General features: G+C 34.0%; 1 protein-coding gene and 2 pseudogenes across 3 annotated transcripts; 2 read left to right on the top strand and 1 right to left on the bottom strand.

Annotated features, from left to right (window-relative positions):
• On the top strand, window positions 1-2,447 carry LOC143636630 (uncharacterized). The gene is made up of 3 exons (XM_077104176.1): window positions 1-1,768; window positions 1,845-2,049; window positions 2,146-2,447. Exons 1-3 carry the CDS (start codon window positions 103-105, stop codon window positions 2,318-2,320), a joined length of 2,046 nt encoding a protein of 681 aa, XP_076960291.1. The 5' UTR covers window positions 1-102; the 3' UTR covers window positions 2,321-2,447.
• A 6,336-nt stretch (window positions 2,448-8,783) lies between these two features.
• On the top strand, window positions 8,784-13,266 carry LOC143636646 (protein ROOT HAIR DEFECTIVE 3-like; annotated as a pseudogene). Its single transcript, XR_013154277.1, has 16 exons — window positions 8,784-8,894; window positions 8,999-9,061; window positions 9,155-9,211; window positions 9,787-9,945; window positions 10,024-10,092; window positions 10,165-10,256; window positions 10,331-10,409; window positions 10,503-10,668; window positions 10,968-11,092; window positions 11,180-11,442; window positions 11,561-11,657; window positions 11,753-11,896; window positions 12,011-12,115; window positions 12,201-12,295; window positions 12,375-12,471; window positions 12,796-13,266. The product of XR_013154277.1 is annotated as a protein ROOT HAIR DEFECTIVE 3-like (transcript).
• Window positions 13,267-13,301: 35 nt separating this feature from the next.
• On the bottom strand, window positions 13,302-19,944 carry LOC143636608 (receptor-like serine/threonine-protein kinase ALE2; annotated as a pseudogene). Its single transcript, XR_013154267.1, has 10 exons — window positions 19,868-19,944; window positions 18,817-18,956; window positions 18,249-18,413; window positions 18,117-18,164; window positions 17,920-18,015; window positions 16,794-17,165; window positions 15,670-15,990; window positions 14,332-14,724; window positions 14,017-14,254; window positions 13,302-13,940 (listed from the first exon to the last, which is right to left on the bottom strand). The product of XR_013154267.1 is annotated as a receptor-like serine/threonine-protein kinase ALE2 (transcript).
• Between the last annotated feature and the right edge of the window lie 448 nt (window positions 19,945-20,392).

Below are 20,392 nucleotides of genomic sequence, written 5' to 3'. Positions count from 1 at the left end.
TGTATGTATAATGCTGCTGTAAATTGTTGTATTTTGTTTGAATGCTTATTGTTGATTTTGTTTAGTCTTTGACTGTTTATATTTTTTTATATTTTATAGAGCATGGGCATGAATGATTCAATACCATCATCAGGGGGACATTCACAGTCTCCCGCAAAAAAACATTTGAAAAAGGATAAAGCTTGGAAATATGTCAGTGAAAGTAAAGACGAAGTGGGAAGAAAAATATTCAATTGTACCTTTTGCAACAAAGTCTTTCGTGGAGGTGGTATTTTTAGAGTGAAGCAACACCTTGCTGGAGTAACAGGTAACGGTTCACCATGTTCAAAGGTTCCTAAAGATGTAAGGTCTCTTATGCAAAATGCGTTAGCTGAAAATTCACAAAATGCAAAAGAGAAATGTAATAAAAATGAAGATGAAAAAGTAGAACCGCAAACGGTTTCTCCACAAGTAACTCGTAAAAGGATAAAAGCTGCTTCTATCTCTGACATTGATATAGATGCTCCTACTAGTCAAGAAAGATCGCATGATGCAGATTTAGCTCTTGCTATGTGGCTTTATGCTGCATGTATACCTATGAGTGCGGTTAATTCTCCTTTTTTCCCAATTGCAATGAGCAAAATAGCTTCTATGGGTGAGGGTTATACCGGACCGACATATCATGCAATGCGTACGCATTTATTAGAAGACGCTAAACAGTCAGCGAAACTCACAGTTGATTCCTTTAGAGAAAGTTGGTTGGACACAGGCTGCACTATTCTGTGTGACAAATGGAGAGATTCTAGGCAACAAACTATTATTAATTTCTTGGTTTATTGTCGAATGGGGATATCGTTTATTAAGTCTATTGATGCATCGGATATTGAGAGTAATGCTGAAAGCTTGTGCAATTTGTTTGGCGAAATTGTTGAAATAGTCGGTCCTACTAATGTTGTTCACTTGGTTACTGATAATTCGGACTATTACAAGGATGCTGGAAAATTGCTATGCGAGAGGTATCCGTTGATCTGTTGGTCGCCGTGTGCAACTCGTTGTATTAACTTGATTATGAAGGATATAGAAGAGCTTCCTCATGTGACTAATTTGTTTACGCTTGCGTCACGGGTGTCAGTTTTTATCTGTAACAATACATGGCCTTTGAATTGGTTGAGAAATAGACAAGGTTGGAGAGAAATCATTCATCCGAACGCAAGTGCAACTCGCGTTGGTACGTCTTTCATTGCATTGAAAAGCTTGTATGACAATAAGTCTCATTTGCAAGCCATGGTCACCTCTAATGATTATAATAACGTCTTGACGTTGCCCAAAGCTAATGACGTGAAACTTATTATCTTGGATGAAACATATTGGGAAAGTTGTTCTGTATTAGTAAAGGTGATTGGACCAATTTTGAGACTATTGCGTATTTGCGAGTCGGATGAAAAACCTGCGTTAGGTTACGTATATGAAGGTATGCATAGGACAAGGAAAGGCATTGTAGAGCTTTTTCATGACAAAGCAAATTCGTATAAGCTTTATACTGATATAATCGATGCTCGTTGGGATAAGACGTTAAGCACCGGGCTTCATGCAGCTGCTTATTGGTTGAATCCAATGTTTCGGTATAACGAAGATAACCCTTGCAACAAGCGACTTGCGTTTGGAGGAGTGCTTGATATGGTTGAGGGCAAGTCAAGTGAAGATTCGATGAAGCTCTTAAGTCAACTTGTCAAATTTCGTGAAAGAATGTGTAGCCTCGATGGACAACTTCCTTTTGCTTCCCGTCCCGGTAAGACTACTTTAACTTTGAATAATATCTTAGTTTTTTGATTAATGCTATTATGCGTGTAACTTGTTTTCGCTAGATGAGTGGTGGAAATTGTTTGGTGGAGATCATCCTGATTTGCAAAGATTTGCAATAAGAATTTTAAGTCAAACCGCATCCTCTTCCGGATGTGAACGTAACTGGAGTGTTTTTGAAAGAATTCACGCCAAGAAGAGGAATCGATTGGAGCATCAAAGGCTTACGGACTTGGTATATGTTTATTATAACCTACGTCTGCAAAATAGGTACGGTATAGTATTTATAAGAAACAAAAAAAACGCTTATTTGTTCCTTACTTTTTGAACGATGCTTACAAAAATGTTATCGTTTGAATTGTTTAGGATCAAGGATGATAAGAGGCCGTATGATCCAGTTGATTATGAAAACATAGACAAGACTGAATTTTGGGTGGTTGATGAAGAGCCCGAAGGAGAACTTGATTATGGTGAATTAGAAAAAATGCTTAAGGAAGAGGCTTCGTCAAACGGCGATGAGTTGTCTACTTCACAAACATAAGCATCTAGTGACTCGTGGTTAGTATCTTTTTAAATATAATGATCAAGTGATCTATGAAGAATGTTGAATTAGTATTTTTACTATTTTACATGTATTGTATTTTTTTTTTTTTTTTGGAATAGCAATGAAGGAGATGCTAATTTTGATGTGCTTATACTTATGATGATGAATTGGATTTCCATCAACTAAACTCAACCAAGATTATTTATTATCGATTATGAAAGCTATGTAATTTATAACATATGTTAACGAGATTATCTAAGCCTGTTTTGGTTATGTAATGTAAATAATAATATATAAAGTGTGCAAATCCACATTTTTCTTTATTGATTTCTTGTTCTGTAACTTTTTATTACTGTGTAACATTATATTATACAATACAACCTTACAATACAAGATATATCAGTATAAAGCATATGTTTAACCTTTTGGCTGGTTCCTGGTTAAAGTGTTAAACTAGTTTGACCGATTTTTTTTTCTCGCGTTAACTTTGAATACTGAACAAAATGATCTAATTACAATTGCATATCCTGTTTGTTTTCAAAACACTGGTCATTCTTGTTCTTCTCCCTCGCGCGTATTAAGATCATTCTCTTCCAGCAATTTGACTAAGCTCTTTGCACAAATAAGATTCTTAAAATATAAAAATACATTCTTGAGTGATTAGTTCTTAGATACCATATGATCAAGTTTTCAAGAAATATTTATAGACAAAAAAAAAAGGAATTTTTTATAATTATTGTGTGAATGTGATTACTCATGGAAAGTGAAAAGTTAGTGATGATCCTTACACTTACACTGTAATAAAAGCGAAATTAAGGCGATTTGTTCTTGTATGTACTACGCAAAAAAGTGAAGAGGTGAACGCTAACTTATTAGTGGGACGGTTGTACACAATGGTGATCTTTATAGTTTAACGAGAAGTATAGGAAAGAATAACTCTTGGTAAAAAGCTAAGGACATGACATAGCGATCACCAACTTGTTAGTGGGACGTTTGTGCAATGGCAATCTTTATATATTAACGAGAAGTATAATAAAGAATAACTCTTGGTAATATTAATCAATGATCATATGGTCTAATGGTATAATGTTTAAATACTAGCGTTGTCATTTAATTGGTATTTAATATGACTTACCGTATACATCATAAAGACAAAAACATTTTTCTGAGATCTACTACCCTAGTCAATATATACTCAAGACAAAACGATGTTAGGTATGCTTTAATATTAGTATATTACCATACTTGGGGTAAGGATGTATAAGGGTAATGAACTAATGATCACTCTTGAATCACATGTTTTCTAATTGCTACTTTCAGTCTGATTATTACATTATGGTTAAAGTTACAGTTACTTTACAATGTTTTAGATTTCACATTAGAAAATAAACTTATTAAAAATTTGGTTAACCTCAACTAATTGTATTATAATGATAAAAAAATGTTCCATGCTCTCTGTACGTAAGTAAAACGTGCATCCCAATAAACACACAATAAAAGTAGAGAGACTGTATAAAAAGAATATAAGAATAAGAATAAGAATAAAATATGGTTCAATCTATTGAAGTAATCATATTTCTTTCATGCTTTAAAAATAGAAGCTCATCAAAAGTATTATTTAGTTCTAGTTTTACCCTTTTATCATAACGGTGAGAAGTGAACAGTTAATTGGAGTAACCATAATAATCGAATAAAACTGATTAATTGTGGCTAAGCGAATCTGATTAACTGACCATTCGAGTATGATTACAAATTACAAACTTACAGTTAATGCGTCATTGTTAACCGACTTTAACTGAAACCAAACCTTATATCTTTGTGTTTTCTCAAATTTCATACATATATATATTATCATGTTTAAACCTTAATTTCCAACTTTGTATTTTAAAATGCATGCAGCAATTATTTAGAACTTATGTTTAAAAAAAAAAATTATTCATAACTAAGCTTTGAACATTATAATCAAACTTTAAACTGACATTTTTCAGCTTCAAAACTTTATAACTAAGCTTTTAATATCATATCCGAACCATTTTCAACCGAAATCAAACAAAAAAAAAGTAAATTTTTTTGTAATTTTCATAAGATACAATAAAACTCATTTTCCAACTACCGTCACACACAAATGTTCATTGAACCCACGTGCATCAATTTTGATAACTATTTTAAAAAACAATATAATAATAAGGTACACAATACAAGATATTAATATTCCAATGAACCGGCGGTGATGTGTTTATAAATAGATTTGAGGGGTGTTTGGCCTAGCTTTTTTACCCAAACTTATAGATTTTTTAGCTTTTTTTTTTACAAAATAACTTAATTTGGTGTTTGGTTTAGCCTTTTAAGCTTATGCTTATAAGTTTATATAAGCTAATTTGAATAAGATTATTTGAAGATGGTTTTTAGCTTATTTTAAGAATTTTATTTGTGTAAGGGTGTAAGTTACTCATTTGTTCTCAAATGGTGGTGGATTAATTGATTAATAATTGTTGAAACAACTTATTTATGTAACAAATTAAAGAATGGTGGATTTAACAACTTATTATCAACTTGTAGAATATGAGCTAATCCAAACACTTAAAAAGAGCTTATCAATAATAGAAAATAAGTTATAAGCTACTTTAAAATATAAGAATAAGCCAAAAAATAAAAACTAGGCCAAACAGCCCCTTGGGGATGTGCTTAGAAATAGATTTGGTGTTTCATATGACTTAGGTTTGATTTTTGCCCTCATCATTTAGTTTCAATAGCAACAGGGTGATGATGAAAGACTAGGCGAGTAGACTGCGTTCACCAGTTGGATACGTGGATCCTTAAAGTAAACAAGTTTTATCTCACTACACTATCATGTCTTCGGGTGAGTGTTCACGAGCATTAGCCTAAGTGAGAGTTTTTCCCAGATCGAAAGGCCCCGTTCACTAGTTGGATCATTGAGTTTTATCTCCTGCAATATCGTGCCTTTGGGCGAGCTTCACAGGCGTTGCCTTTAAATGAGGGTTTTCCCCTAATTGAAAGACGATGTATCTCGATGTGATAAATTTAGTCAGTAGCTCTAAGGGTGTGCGTGGTGTGGTTCGGTGCAATTTTGGGCTAAAACGAAACCGAAAACCAAAACTTTGGTTCGTTCGGTTTCGGTTTTTTGGTTGTCGTTTTGGTTTCGGTTTTTTCGGTTTTTGCCATTTGAGTTTGAAAATTTTAGGCTAGAAATAATGAATTTAGGTATAAATAATTTTGTTAATTGTTAACTAATAGACAATTATACATTTAGTCAAAAGTATTTGAGTTACATATTTATTAAATTCTTATAAATCTTATAATAAAAAATAAAAAAAATAAAAATCTAGAAACTCGGTTCGGTTAGGTCTTTTCGCTTTTATTATATGCAAAACTAAAACCGAAGCATTAGTTCGGTTTTTACAAAAATATAAAACCAAATCGACGGTTTTTGTTTAGGTTTGATTTTTTTGGTTTTGGATTGGTTTTTTCGATTTCTTGCACAACCCTAAATAGCTCATTTAGATGATTCGTTAGAGTTGAAATAAACAAAGATAATAATATAATACTTTTATTTATACCGCCGCTTTATATTATTATATACATTTATACCAGTATTCAATATTCATTCATTCATTTTCCAATTATTTTCTTTTACTTCTCACGCCCCCCTTTCAAGAACAATAATAATAATATTATTATTCTTGCCTGAGATCTCACTCTGTTTCGTTCTTCATCTTCTTCAATCCACAAATCCAACATCAAATCACACCTTCAACTGTTCGCTATGAGTACGCACTTCATTTGATTCATTAGTATTGCTTTCTAATGATTTAATTCTTCAATTTCCAAGTCAAAACCCTAGCTAACAAAAATTGATACAACCGAGGCTTTTTAAACTGATTGTTAGTGTTATTATGCTAGGTTTATAACATCAGGAGCTTGAAACTGTTGTTGATTTTAGTTCAATTGATGCTACCAATTGCTATGATTTTCAATTAGGTTTTGTTACTTTACTACTTGATGTTAAATTAGGCGTAAATTGTTGTTGTTCTGGTAGACGTAGAACTGCATAAGCATGCTGAATGTTGATTAACTTAATTGATTCGTTACTTGCAGTACACGATAAGTTTAATTGACTTGAAATATCAGGTCTATATTTGGATCTGGAATTTTTGAAACTGTTCGGTTTCGGCTTTTTCTGTGTTTTGCCATTTGCGCTTGAAGCTTGAAAATTTTGGGCTGAAAAGTTTTTAGCTCAAAATAATGGATATAGGCTTAATTCATAACTTATATATTTATTATTATTATTATTATTATTGTTATTATACATTTGAGCTAAATAATTATAGTTACATTTTTACTTAATTCAATTTTCAAGTCAAAACCCTATCTGACAAAAATTGATACAACCGAGGCTTTTTAAACTGATTGTTAGTGTTATTATGTTAGGTTTATAACATCAGGAGTTTGAAATAGTTGTTGATTTTAGTTCAATTGATGCTGCTAGTTGCTATTGTTTTCAATTAGGTTTTGCTAAATTTGATCTTAATAATTTAGGCGTAAACTGCTATTATGATAGAAGCATAAGCATGTTGAATGTTTGATTAACTTAGTTGATTCGTTACTTGCAGTACATGATAAGTTAAATTGACTTAAAATATCATGTCTATGTTTGGATCTGGACAAAGCCTAAATCTATACCTGAAAGTAGGGGCATGCACTGTTCGTTTTGGGCTAAAACCAAAACTTCGGCTTTTTAAATTTTGTAACTGTTCGGTTTCGGTTTTGCCATTTGATCTTCAAATTTTTCGGTCGGAATTTTTAGCCCAATATAATGAATTTAGTCCTAAATCATTTTTTTAATTAATAAGTAATCGAATGTTATACTTTTAGGCTAAAATATCTTTACATATTTATTGTTACTCAAAGTTTCATATCCGAAGCGAGTTTTCAAGAAACCGCGCGGGTTTTAGCAAAAGCAGCTCTACTGGGGCGTATCTCACCCGACCCGACAGTACCCGTTTGGGGAACGTCCAGTGCCAAAGTCACTGAATGGGTAAGTCGCCAATCCCTAAAACGGACTATTGGGTTACGGGCGGTCATTTTACTAGAGGTTTATAATCTACCCTTGTTTGGGCTACTGGATTTATGTTTTTAATTTCCTGGCGTGGATATTGGCAGGAATTGATTGAAACTTTAGCATGGGCTCATGAACGCACACCTTTGGCCAATTTGATTCGTTGGAGAGATAAACCGCATGCCATGTCGGATGAGCAAGATATGCGGAAGATGGGGGGGCTTGCCTCCTCATTCCCTTTTACCTATGCCATGATGCTCATGGGCAGCTTATCTCTAATTGGATTTCCTTTTCCAACTGGACAGGAAAGACCAGTGTCTCGTTCTTTTCCCGATAGGGAAGAAAGGGTTTATTGATTGTCTTCGGACAGACCACATAAGCCTCTATAAAGCCACACAAACTATCTAAATCCTTGTCTTTTAGATCTCCATACCAGACCGGTTCACCACCTGGCATTTGGTATTCCTTCGCGCCTGCGGCGTTTTCGCCAGACGGTCTTTGCCAGTAGTGCCATCCTCCCCGCTGGCTGTATGGGCGGGTTGTCCCTCGCTGCTGCGTTCTGTTAGGCTATGGAAGAAGATTCGGCCAAAATGTGGACTTCCGCGGGAATAAAAAAAAATGGATTTACTTCCTTTTGGTATTTTGGCCAAAATACTCCTCGATACTCAATCAAATCCTCTAGAGAACGAGGAGAGGTTGTTCTTAGTTACTGTTTTATCTTTATTTTGTTTGATATTATTTAATAAGAATTTATAAAATTTCCAGGATGATACCGCATTCGAGAAACAAAGTGCCCTTTTTGCGCTTGCTGTTTCGGAAATAGTGCTTATTAACATGTAAGCCTGCTGTTAGCTCCAGATAGTTGTGTTGTTGATCTGAAAACTTTAGGGTTAATTGCACCAAAATTTTACCTTTTTGTATTGCATACAACTTATTTCACTTCTTACCATTGTATGTAACCAACTTCCATCTTTTTTTTTGGCAATTTTATGTAAAATTGTTGCGGTAAGAAAGTTACATACATTTGCCCAAATTTTGATGTATGAAACATACAGTTGTAAGAAGTGAAGTTGTCTATAACAGAATAAATGTGGAAAGTATGTTACATTGTGTTTGTAATAAATTTGTGTTACGTAGGTGGTGTCATGATATTGGACGTGAGCAGGCTGCAAATAAACCTCTTCTGAAAACCGTGTTCCAGGTACACTATATCACATGTATGCATGTTATTCATTTCTTATTGTGCACTTGTTGATCATATGGTTTATGTTTTTCAGGTTATGTTGCGGTTATTTAGCCCACGTAAAACAACTTTAATGTTCGTAATACGTGATAAAACGAGGTTAAGTTATTATATTAAAAAGCATGCCATGAAAAAATGTCTATACTTTGTGTAGGGGTAACAAAAATGTGAATTTGATATATGTATCTCAATACTTCTTACAGACTCCTCTTGAAAATCTAGAGCCTGTTTTGAGGGAAGATATCCAGAAGGTATCTTTTTTTTTTCTTTTTCTTTCTATACATATATGGCTTTATCTTTTTTTATCCTGTCATCTTACAAAAAATTACAACATACCATTTATGATAATATGTAGATATGGGATTCTGTTCCGAAGCCAGAAGCCCACAGGCACACCCCATTGAGCGAGTTTTTTAATGTAAGAACATAGATATAACACTTGGTATATTTTGTTCAATAATTTATTTATGCTTATCTATTAAATAGCAACTCTCACTGATTGAATGACCAGGTTCAAGTTGTTGCACTGTCTAGTTATGAAGAGAGGGAAGACCAATTTAAAGAGCAGGTATGCATGATGGACATTTTACAAATGTGATCCTTAGCCTGCAATATTTGTATACATTTACTTATGAATGAGTCAATGTGGGTCTCTGTATATAACAAACGGGTGAAATAAGAACTGCTAGCTAGAAGGGGAATTGCCAAACTGGTCAAATGGATTGCCCTGCAATATTGTTTTGAGTTTAACTCTAAAGGTTTAAATTACTAGTGTAATAATATTGTTTTTGTAATCATAATTAACACATTATATATATCTTTTTTTTTCAAATGGATAAAAGGTGATTGTGGGTCTAGCAGGTTGAAAGTTTCTCAAAAGTACTTTTAATGCACACCACGTCCTAAATTGTTTGTATTGAAAGATGTGATTACTATTGTATTCATATTCTTTTTGTAACCAAAGTTGAAACATTAGTTCATATATCTATATATGTTTTTTAAAATGATCAAAAGGTGTTTTGTCGATCAACACAACCGAACCATGTTCTTGTTTGCCTTTAGGATTAAGGGTCATGTTCAATTGAAGCATGTTGATGTATTCATATGGTTTTTTATTTTTTGTTTTTTTCTTGGTTTCTGAAGGTGGCTAGTTTGAGGCAAAAATTCTTCCACTCTATTGCACCTGGTGGTCTAGCTGGCGATAGGCGAGGGGCGGTTCCTGCTTCAGGTTTTTCTTTCAGTGCACAACAAATCTGGAAGGTTATCAAGGAGAATAAAGACCTTGATTTGCCAGCTCACAAGGTAATAGTTCTAGACCCTTCTAGTATAATCTGACATTCTGTCGGATTTTAAACTTTTTATTTATCCTTTATTTTGTAGGTTATGGTGGCAACTGTACGATGTGAAGAAATTGCTAATGAGAAATATGCTTACTTTGCTACAAACGAGGTACATATTTTAGTAACTAATTATCCCAAAACATTTTTTGTTATAGATATTTGAACTAAGTAATTGTTGCAGGACTGGCTTGATATAGAAGTGGCTGTACAATCTCATCTTGTTCCAGGCTTTGGAAAGAAACTTAGTTCTCTGCTTTCCATGTGTTTATCCAGGTAATAACAACCTACTTTTCAAGCATTTATTATTCATAACATCTTGATATTCAATTGCTACAATATTTTTTCAGCTATGATGAAGAGGCTACGTACTTCGAAGATGGTGTTAGAACTGCAAAAAGAAAGCAACTGGAAGATAAATTATTGCAAGTAATGTTTCTTGTTGGTTGTTCATATCAATATGGCTGACTTTTTGCCAGATATGATCCTTTTTCTATTCTCATTGTTGTACTTTATTTTCAGCTTGTTCAACCATCTTACCAATTAATGTTGGAACACATACGATCGGAGACACTGGAAAATCTAAAAAAAGCGCTTAATGATGCTTTGGATGGAGGGCTAGGGTTTGCAGTGGCTGCTCGTGATTGCACCACAAAGTTTATGAGACTATTCAATGAGCGATGTCAAGGTATATAGCTATTAATTTCTATAGATGGAACCACCAAATATAGAGAAACCAAATGAATACATATTATTATAAATGCACATTCACATATGAATACACTCTTTTCTCACATGTAGATGTTTATATATCATTTGGTTCTACTTCAGTTTATAAATATTTAGTGGTTCATATTTGAACTTGCGCCATTATTGCAGTATATTTCACAAGGTTGATATTATTGATATGCATTTTAGATGGTGATTAAGTTCTTTTTTAAACTATATGTTGATTCAAGTTCTTGGCCTTAATACACATTTCTACAGATGCTGTCATCAAGCAAGCAAATTGGGGCCCCGGTAAAGTAAGGGATAAATTCTCACGTGAGTTAGAGTCACATACCGCTGAAGTCCGAACCTCTAAACTATCTGAACTTACCGCATTATATGAGGTAAGTTTAATATCTGTTTATAATCTGTGAAGTGATTACTCGTTGATCTGTGAGATTCTAAAAATCTTTTTGTGCATTTTTGGGCAGTCAAAATTGAAAGAGGCGTTATATGGTCCAGTAGAAGCTCTTCTAGAAGGAGCTAGTGATGACACCTGGCCCGCAATAAGGAAACTTCTTTGTCAAGAAACTGAAAAGGCTGTTTCCGAGTTCTCTTTGGCACTAACTGGTTTTGAAATGGACGAACAAGAGGAAGAAAAACTGATATCAAATTTGAAGAATTATGCAAGAGGAGTAGTTGAAGGGAAGACGAGAGAAGAAGCTGCCAAAGTTTTGTACCGCATGAAGGAAAGGTAATGCATACATTCATAAATAGGTGGATCAAAATTGTCACCTCTAATGTGTGTGCACGTGATCTCGTGTAAACATTTTACCATAACTCATTTGTAAAAATCTTTTAAATCAATACAGGTTTACATCTTTATTCAACCATGATAACGATTCGATGCCACGAGTCTGGACTGGAAAGGAGGATATTCGAGCAATAACTAAAACTGCCCGTTCTTCTGTAAGAATCATGTTGATATTGGATCTATTAGTCTTTTGATAAGTGGTTCGCTGGCTTATAATCTTGTTTATTTATTTATGTTTTTATAATCTCAGTCCTTAAAGTTGCTCTCTGTCTTGGCTGCAATTCGTTTGGATGAAGAAGACACTGATAAAATCGGGGATACACTTGTCCTCACGTTAGTGGATCCTAAGAAAGGCACTAGTAAGGACCCATTAGCCTCAAGCACATGGGAAGAGGTATAGCGTGACTCGTACATGCTTCTTTTTCTGCATGAAAGTGTAGCTTTTATCTATATGTCTGTTATTGGGTTTAAATGTTTTATTATACATTATTTTATGACGATTTTCTAGGTTCCACCTACAAAGACACTCATTACCCCTGTTCAGTGTAAATCATTGTGGAGTCAATTTCAAAGGGAGACTGAATATACCATCACTCAAGCAATTGCTTCCCAGGTACGAATTTGCCATTTCGTTGACTTTTGTTTGACTTCGCCAGTGCCTTTATGTGTTTTTAAAGTTTTTCTGGTATGGTTTATAGGAAGCGAATAAGAGGAACAACAATTGGTTACCACCTCCATGAGCGATTGCTGCCATGGTGATCCTTGGATTCAATGAGTTCATGACTCTTTTGAGGTTCTTTTGTCTTTTTTTTTACATTTCTCCATCATATTTCTTCATTTACATGAAACCTTATCTGAATTCTATTTTGCAGGAATCCTTTGTGGCTACTTGTTATATTTGTGAGTTACTTGCTTGCCAAGGCCTTGTGGGTCCAACTAGACATTTCTGGCGAATTTCGTAATGGCGCGGTAAGTTTTACTTTCAAGAACTTGAATTGTTAACAGGTCAAATGAACAACTTTATAGTATGGGTTTGTTCGGTTTGAGTTATGAGTACTATTTTAATAAAGTGATCAACGATAAAGTCCCTGGATATTAATTTTCAAAATAATCTTTCTTTTTTTGCATGATCAAGTTCTTTTAAACTTTTTTAAAGATAACAAAAACGCCCCTTTCTATATTTTTTATAAAATCTGGTCCATGAAACTTTACAAAATGACTTTTTGTCAAATATTTAAAAGTCCATGGTTTAGTTACACACACCTTTCTAATTAATCTTTTTGGTGGTTACAGCTTCCAGGAATCCTTTCATTATCCACCAAGTTTCTTCCAACAGTCACAAATCTTAGAAACTAGCAGAACAAGGTCAAACACCCGCCAACACCGGAAATCACCAACATTCACTACAAACATCATCAACAGCCTCGTCTCAGGTAACTATGGAAAATGAAACGGAATACACAAGCCCTTCAAAACACCAGGATTAACCGCCATCAGTTAAACAAATAACGTCCCGCCACATGGTAACCTACTTTTGTAATCTATACGACAAGCTTTGTTTATTTAGCCGGCTTGATAATCAAGATGGAGGGCATAGAGTTTACAAGGAGCCATGCATTTTGTCAAACTTAATTAGAATGATTTTGTTGTATACTATTGATATAATAATATAATATCATCCGTGTTCGAGGTATGTTTACTGTTGCATGATCTTCAAATTTGTTTTAAAGATATAATTGTTGAAATTGACGGTACAAATATCACCGGTTAGATTCAGACCAGTTCTAAACCTTACAACTTCACAGATTAGAAGAAAATCCATGATCATGTTCATGTTCATGTTCACTCATGCTTCCTCTAGACAAACCTCGTAACCGTCTCCAGAACCGCTTCTTTCTCCCCATTTTCAATGGAGCAGAATTGAACTGCCTTCTGAATGATTCAGACTCCAAACCCCCAATATTTTCTATCCGAGCCGATAACCCAATCCGTGCGTCATAGCCACTCGTTTCATGCTGAGTCTCGGATTGATCAAATGTTTCAAAGTCGAGGTAATCAGCACGGCTGCAACTTCTAGACTCCATTTCTCTTATTTCATCAAACTCGTTGCACACAAGTTTAAGCGCTTGAACCACTTCACTCATAAACGGGCGGTGTGATACTTCTGGTTGCACACACATTGATGCTATGGCTGCAACTTTTAGTATGCTGTCAAATGGAGTGTTCGAGTTTATGATGATTGGATCAATGATTGACTCCAAGGCCTCTTTGTTTGCGAGTAGTGGTCGAGCCCACGTGACTAGATTTTCTTGACCCGGTGGCTGCAGCAGGTCCACAGGCTTTCTTCCCGTTAGAAGCTCGAGAAGAACCACCCCTTACTGTAGACATCACTTTTCACCAGAAGATGGCCCGTCATGGCGTATTCTGGTGCTAGGTAGCTGTATGAAACAAGTGTTAATTTTTCTTTTAGTGTGTGTTTATGGTGAAAATACACACAGTAGTGAAGAAAGGTACCCGAAAGTTCCCATGACATGTGTCGATATGTGCATATGACCATCTAATGCGGTTCTAGCCAAACCAAAATCCGAAACTTTAGGCGTGAAATCATTTCCAAGTAAAATGTTACTTGATTTGAAATCACGATGAATGACTCGAGGACTTGAATCTTCATGCAAATAAGCTAAACCTCGAGCTGCACCTAAAGCGATTTTCATTCTTGCACACCAGTTCAAAGGCGCGATATCATCAGCACCTGAAAATATCAAAAGAACATAAAAGCAAACTCCTTTTCGGTCTAATCGAAACAAGAAATGGTGGAAACTAATTTACCATGTAAATGAGATTCAACACTTCCATGTGGAACAAGCTCATAAACCAGACATCTAAAATGATCATCTGTGTAAATACCAAACAGTTTCACCAAGTTTCTGTGATGAAGTCGACTCAGCATCTCGATTTCAGCCAAGAACTCGCGGCTCCCCTGCCGGTCGTCTCTCTTGAGCACTTTGACAGCAACCTTTCTGTCATCTTCAAGAACACCACTGTAAACAACACCAAAACCACCTTCTCCAAGTATTCTACTGGAATCAAAGTTACATGTAGCCTTTTGAATCTCACTCAAGCTATAGATCTTAGCTGTCCCGGCGTAAGCAGCTAAACTCGAGCTAGGCGACAATGTTTCTGAACTTTTCCTGCTTCCAACGATCAATGAATCTCCGGTCCCTGATAGGGATGAGCAATTGCCGAACAGTTAAACGAAACCAAACCGAAAACTGACGAAACCAGAACGGAACTAACTGAAAATTGGTTATTGGTTTTTTTGGTACCATGCGTTAAGCGGACCAAACCATTCATATTTTCGTATATTTCTAGCTTTTATACCTCCATTTCATGGATTTATACCTTCGCCTGATGTAATATACCTCAATTTCATGTATTTATACCTCCACTTAATGTATATATATGCATCCATTTCATGTATTTATACCTTCAATTCTAATAGGAGTGTGCATGAAATAAAAAAAAAACAATGGATATCGAAAAACCATAAAAGCCGAATTTAAACAAAAACCGTCGGTTTGGTTTTATATATTAGCAAAAATAAAACTGATTTTTTTATGTAACGAAACACGAAAAAACAGAATTTATAGTTTTTCATTTTTTTAAATTTAATTTTAAATAATTTATAAGAATTTATTAAATGACAAAACTAAAAGCATCGGGAGGCGGGAACCAAACCGAAAAACAAAAAATAAAAAAACTAAAATCGAAAAATCCGAAATCGAACAGTTAAAAAAAAAAAAACTCAAGCCCAAAATCAACCCATGTATACCCTAATTTCTAAACCAAAAATTTTAGCGCAAGTTTGGTTTTAATTATCAACAGAAATTAACCAAACAAACGGAAAAGTTTCAAGTTCAAACAACAAAATCAAAAAAACCGAAACAAAACGATTTTAAAAAACTCAAAATCCTAAATTTCGATTTTTGGTTAGGTTTGTCTAAAGTTGACCGGTTCACACCCTTGATTTCTAAGCAAAAAATTTAGCTCAAGTTTGGTTTTGATTATCAACCTAAGTACCAAAAACCGACAAACTAACCGAATAAACTGAATCTAGATTACAAACTAACCGACCCGAAAACCGACAAAGTAACCGAATAACAGAACCTGATGGTTGCAATTGTGACGGCGTCCGGTTCTTTTCCGGTTCAGAATCGGAAGCACAGCATCTTAATTTCAACTTCAACAACAGAAGCCAAATAGCTCCGACGAGAACAACAGCAGCGGTTACAGAAGATAATATAATCACTGCGAGTATGCTTCCATTCGGCTTACTCTTATCATTATTATTATTGTTCTCTCTTCCAATTCTGTGTATGTCAACTCCGACTGGCTTATTATTATGCGCTCCGTTATTTTTATCAGCATCCGATTGGTCGATTGTTACGTCGGAATTTGAAGGATTCGAAGTCGGATAAGGCGGAAGACCTAATTTCAGATCAGATACACACAATTAGGTTCGTCTTTGTTTATGTTCGTTTAAATTTTAAGAATTACATTATTAGTAGTTATATTTTATGAATAAACGAAATGTTCATTTAATAAAACGAACCAACACGAACACACGTTTAAACAGGTTTTAGTTCATGAACCTATGTTCGTTTATTTACGTTCGTGTATGCAGTTATATTTGTATAATATAAACATAAAATGGGCTCTTTTAAATTGTATATATGTGTGTGTGTGTTTGTGTTTGTTTATGTTTGTTTTGTTATGTTCGTTTAAGTCCGTTTTTTTTCTTTGTTTATGTTCTTTTACGCTCACGAACTGTTCATTTAGGCTTTAAACGAACGAACACGAAAGTGCCCGTTTTCTTAATGAACGAACATGAACACAAAATTTGTTCGCATTTGTGTTCGTGTTCGTGTTCGTGTTCAGTTAAGTTAAATGAACAAATACGAACACGCCCCCTTCGTGTTCGTTCGATTCATTTACAGGCCTAATTATATGCATATACTTTAGTTTCTTTTTATTGAAAAAGAAAATCATTGTCATTTGTATTCGAGTATGTTTGTTCAATCATGTTGGTTTAAATTTGCTTGTTTTTGTTTGTAAACTGTTCGTTTAGGTTTTAAACGGACAAACATAAGCAAACACGAAAATGCCAAATTTCTTAACGAACGAACATGAACAGAAAAAATTTGTTTGATTATGTGTTCGTGTTCGTTTGTTTATAGCAATATTTGAAGTTGTTCAAATTTGCAGATAATGCGATTATAAGTTCTTAATACCTGGATATGTAACGTTTAGGACTTCATACGCTCCGAACAGAGATTTTTTAATCGAAAGTTGCTTCTTCCAGAACTTTTGGTAGATTGAAAACGCGGTGGGGGCATCGAAGTTTTGGTTTAGAGGTACTAAGTTGATTAGAACAATGGTGCTGTCGAGCTGGTTGCCTGCAGCATTGGCGCCTGTGATTCGGGCTTGACTCGCATTAAGTGAAACGCTGGTGGCGATCTCGTGGGCGAGTTCAGAGACTAATGAGAAGAATTGGTATGGAGAAATCATGAGGAGTAGTTTGATTTCAATTGGCCATACGCAAGCACAAGGTGATCCGGCTGGTGTGTATGTTAATGGCTGTGTGCAGGTAACTGCTGTACAATCTACAAATAAAGTTTGAAATTAGTTCCAAAATACGTAAACTAGTTGAGTCAAGTCAAAGCTGCTTGTTAGTTAGTTAAGATCGACTTGTGAAACTCAAATTGAGGTTGTTCTCGAGCTTAATTTGAAGCTTGTTTAATGAACGAGCTCGAGCTTCACAGCTTGATTAGATCAAAGAGACTAAATGAGCTTATTATTTATATAATTTTAGTATTTGTTATAACAAATATATATCATATAAAAAGTACTATATTATGGATAGTTATGATAAATAAAAAAAAAGCTAAATCATATGTATTATGCCATATATATAATTACAAGTACAAATATATACAAAAGTAGTTATATATGTATATAAATGAGAAATAAAAAACGAGTTTGAAAACTTTATTGCTTTGAGCTTCAGCTTTAGTCATAAAATTTGAAATGAGTTGATCTTGAGCTCTGGTTAAAATGAGCTGAATTCGGCTTGTTTACACCCATAAATGGTCTCGGGTCTAGATAGTTTTATTTTGTTTAAGCTGTCGTCTTGGATTTACTCAATCACCTTTTTCTGAAATATATATAACCCAAAGACACGTTAAAATGATCCAAATGGAACATAGAACATACTAGTAGTGACCATTTAAACAAAAGCAAGCACATGACTATAACATAGAACATATTTTATATGTTTATAAAATATGGCCTTCAAATATAATATAAAGCCCGCCAGTTATAATCAAATAAGTTTAAATCGTTACCCATATGGTTTACCTTCATTAGGAGGTGGTGAAGGTAGCATGAAAACCGACGAGGGTGGAGCAGCAGTGTCCTTTGTCAAAGATGAGCCTGATGGAGATATTGCAGGCCCTTGAACATTATAGTATAAGTATCACCATTAGCCAACGTATTATAACGATATGACAATAAAGACGTCACGCAACTATAAAAAGATCAAAACTTTAGCCTACCAAATTGACTTATTAGATCAACCGGCGATGGTGCAGGACTGGATGAACCTATTCAATGTAAAAAGATCAAAGCTTTAGTAATCTTTATGTAATAACCGGTTTTCAGGATATATTTATAATGACAAAACTAACCCTGCAGCATGTTAGTTGGAGGCTGAGGTGGATACGAGGGCGTAGGAGCAAAACGATCAAATTTTTCATGATGATCATGTCGTTTGATCCATTTTGGTGCATGATGCTCTGAGGGTGGTAAAGATTGATCACTAGTGGGAGTTTGGGCCTGCGAGACACCATGATCTGTAGATAGTTTGACTTTTTAGGTCAAACAAGTTATTTTTAGGATTCCAAATTGACATGAATGCATTCATGTAGAACAAAAGATAATATTATTTGTTAATTTGAATTTGAAAAACAAAAATTCTGATCTAATAGTAGCATAGTTCTTGACCTTTGTTCTATCATGTCAAATTTGGATTAGAAAGTTGACTAGTTTGACCATAATAGTTAAACTGTCAAGTTATTGATATCATGTAACATTGATTTCACAGAACAACAATCTTATCATTTCCCATCACCAATTGTGATGATCACAAGGACACAAAACTATAATCATGGTTCCCAATGGCTTAAAGAGCTTTAAAAACATCTAATCTCTTCAAGAAATTAAAATCATGAGACTCCAAAACATATAAGTTGTTACCTGCATATCTAAAAGGCAAAGATTCACAGCCAAGAAACAAAATCAAGAATGTGATCAACCAGTAAGTCACTTGAAGCTCCATTAGCAAGCAAAATAAAAGTGACCACCACCACCAAAGAAAAAGCTTTAATCTTTGATCACTTCATAACCAATAACTGCATTAAAAAATTATTAAACACTTGTACTGTGCCAACATAACTTCTACTTATTTGACCAAATTTTGCAAGATATTCATGGAATTGTGGTATCTTTTTGATACTGAAATCAAGAAAACATAAAGAAAAGCTAGAAACATGTGTTGCAAGAAGTTTTATGAGACTTTATTTTCTTTTTTTTTTTTTTTTTAATTAGAAAAACTTTATTTGACCAAAACATTTTGATTGGAGAGAAAGTGGGGATATTGCTTATTAAATATGAATTCTTTTTAACTTTCTTCAGTGCCCCAATAAGGATGATTATGACTCCCTCTGAGAATTGAAGTTATCTGAAATGTAGAAAAAGAACCCATTTAATTTATTTATTTGTTTGGAGATTTATTGTGTGAAGTTAAAAAGCCCATTTAATTTAATTTATTATTTGTTTGGAAATTTAATCATCTCCAATCTTTGAAAACCTTTGTATTATTATCGTTGTAAATATTTTACTTTCTCCTTTTTAATACTTGTTTTCAGTTGCATCGCACGCTAGAGTTTTCACTAGTTGCTACATGTTAATTGATAAAGAAATTATTATGCTTTAACTGTATTAGTTTTGTTATTCTCTTTATCATATACTTACGGTGTATAAAGGATTAATAAAACATTATATGTAAAGATATATGAAGTTAATTATACTGATTTTAAGCTCACAACGTAAGTAAATTGGTTTAAATAACTTAATACGTCTTGATATATGATACGTGAGATTGGTTGAACAAGAGATTAGAGAGAAAGAGAACAGAATTAGGTCACAAATCAATCCATGATGTTATTGATCGTTAATACCGTTTAAGTAGTGACCTAACAACCAACAGACTAACTAACTCCTATCACTATTATACAATGACACTTACAGTCCCTCTACTTTTACAAGAATACAAACAAGCCCTTCAAGACTACTTGACTTATAACCAACCAACCAACCAACCATAACAATATATCTTGAAAATTGAGGAGACAGTGCTTATATTTTCTTTTATTAAAGAATTTAAATTTAAATGTTTAAAATTTGCGTCTAAAAATATGTCTTACAAAGATATATGATCAAACTAAATAAAAAAGAAAATGTGCAGGCCGTTTATGAAATAATAAAATGAAAATGACTTGCACATAGTTTTAAACATGCATATCATTAAATAAAAAAAGATTACACGTACTTATTTGTGGCTATGCATTTCACAAACATAATCCATTGTCCTTTGTTGTATGATCCTTAGGCAAGATAAGGGAGAAAGTAAAATAAAGGGAGTGATGTTTACTTAGATTTTGACATTTTTGTTTATAGAAAAAGCCTTGGTAATTAAATAATGTACATAAATAAAGTTTGAACTTAGTTGGTTAGTTTATGTTATACAACCATGACAATAAACCTAACGCAA

This window comes from Bidens hawaiensis, unplaced genomic scaffold (genome assembly GCF_021521415.1).
Source record: "Bidens hawaiensis isolate Kalapana, Puna unplaced genomic scaffold, B.hawaiensis_p1.1 tig00008036_1, whole genome shotgun sequence".
NCBI lineage: Eukaryota > Viridiplantae > Streptophyta > Magnoliopsida > Asterales > Asteraceae > Bidens > Bidens hawaiensis.
The sequence above is the reverse complement of the archived record's forward strand: the minus strand, read 5'-3'. Positions and strand labels throughout refer to the sequence as shown.